Raw genomic sequence first — 1,752 nt, 5'->3', positions numbered from 1 at the left:
ATCAGCTCACGATAAACTCGCAAGGCATGGTATTCTCGTGTACGCACACTTGTCCAAAATGCAAGCAGGACAGTGAAACATTTCTGCAAGTGATTGTGCAGTGTCCGAAAATTTTGGAAATATGGGTTTACATTGAACAGGCACTGTCACCTCTGGGAAGAGTCTAACTGTCTTCCGAGCCAAATATAAAGATTGTTCCACCTTTATTCTTGAACAAAAAGGAAAGTTTCGTGTTCTCGCTGTAATCGCTATAGCGAAAGAGGCATTGTGGAAGACTCGAATGAAAGGAGTAGCGACACGGATCTTCATCTCCAGCCTTGGATTGGTGAAATTCTCTGTTTTCCATCTTAAATGGAGAATAAGGTTGATGGTGATGCCTGTCGCCAGATATATATGTCAAAAGATGGAAGGATGTAACGCGCATGTTGAGAATGAATGAATCTGCATGGGTGTATATCATAGAGGTAAATAAATGTTTCAGTGGTGGCACGGGGCTTGTGGATCGTATTCGAAACCGTCCCCCACTCCGTTGTGTTGTCGTTTGTATTGTGTAATCATTCGAGTATATTGTCATAAATTTTCAATTTAACTGTTATCTTTTATGTTGTATCATTCGACGTTCTGACCCCACCCCCACCCGCCGCTATTTGTGTTGTCCGTTCTATGTTGGCCTGTTGTAAGCAATAAAGAAGTTGACTGACAACGAGAACTGTGAGACTTTTAAAAGGTCATTGCTTTTGGATTTCCTCAATGGATTTGACATCAATAAAGTGTGGTAACGTCTTTTGAAACGTTCGTAGAGATGGATTTGAATGAACACTTTTCTAGTCACGCTTTGCTCGTTATTTTTATTTGTATTTTTATATTATTTTAGTTTCGTTGCCTTAAATTTTTAGTCGCATTAATTTAATCCATTTGACTTCACTCGTATTACTCTTTTAGGTTTTATCACCTTTTATTGGCATATATGTGTATACTTAATCCAATTGGGTTTTACCGTTGGATGCCCTTGAGGTTAAAAATGCATATTATTGCTTGTGTGTGCGCTTGTGCGTGCTTGTTTCTGTATGTTAGTTTGTGTGTGTGCTTGTTTCCGTGTGTTTATGTGTGTGTGTGCGTGCTTCTTTCTGTGCGTTCCAATGTGCCTGTTTGTGTGTGTCTGCGTGAAAGAAGGAGAGAGAGAGAGAGAGAGAGAGAGAGAGAGAGAGGCATGGGCGATAGAGTAATACAGAGAAACGCTCTATAGTGCACCCTTCCATCCAAAATTCTAGCAATTTGCTCTTTATTTTGGATTTGTTTCATTCATTGGATTGTGGCCATGCTGTGGCACCGCCTGGAAGAATTTTCGCTGCTTTAACTGTACGTCTTTATTTATTTATTTATTTATTCATTTATTCGTAATCTGTTCGTATGCTTCCGACCTGTATCGCTAAACGTTGCTTTATAGTGCGATAAACAAAGCAACTTCGTGTCAGGCTGCGATCGGAGGACAAGCACAAACACAAAATTTCTCACGCGCACGCACACACACATACACACACTTAATGCATATATGCAGTTAGACATGCATGTACATACAGATATTCATCCGTGTATACGTATGTTCATATATGCATACATACATACACACATACATACATACATACATATGCACGGAAACTGCATGAAAATTCGTCCACTATATGTATATAAATATATATACTCCCACATATATATATATATATATATATATATATATATATATATATACAT

The 1,752-nt window shown here is 38.5% G+C and overlaps 1 protein-coding gene across 1 annotated transcript in view; it reads left to right on the top strand.

The window, feature by feature from the left end:
* The window catches only part of LOC106882791 (uncharacterized), a 45,655-nt gene that overhangs the window by 642 nt on the left and 43,261 nt on the right, over window positions 1-1,752 (top strand). The window contains 1 exon segment of the mRNA XM_052977852.1: window positions 141-363. Within this exon segment, the coding sequence (XP_052833812.1) occupies window positions 141-363 (223 nt within the window).

The sequence above is a fragment of the Octopus bimaculoides genome, chromosome 29, assembly GCF_001194135.2.
Source record: "Octopus bimaculoides isolate UCB-OBI-ISO-001 chromosome 29, ASM119413v2, whole genome shotgun sequence".
NCBI classification, from domain to species: Eukaryota; Metazoa; Mollusca; class Cephalopoda; order Octopoda; family Octopodidae; genus Octopus; species Octopus bimaculoides.
Note: the sequence above shows the minus strand (reverse complement) of the source record. Positions and strands in the feature narration are given on the sequence as shown.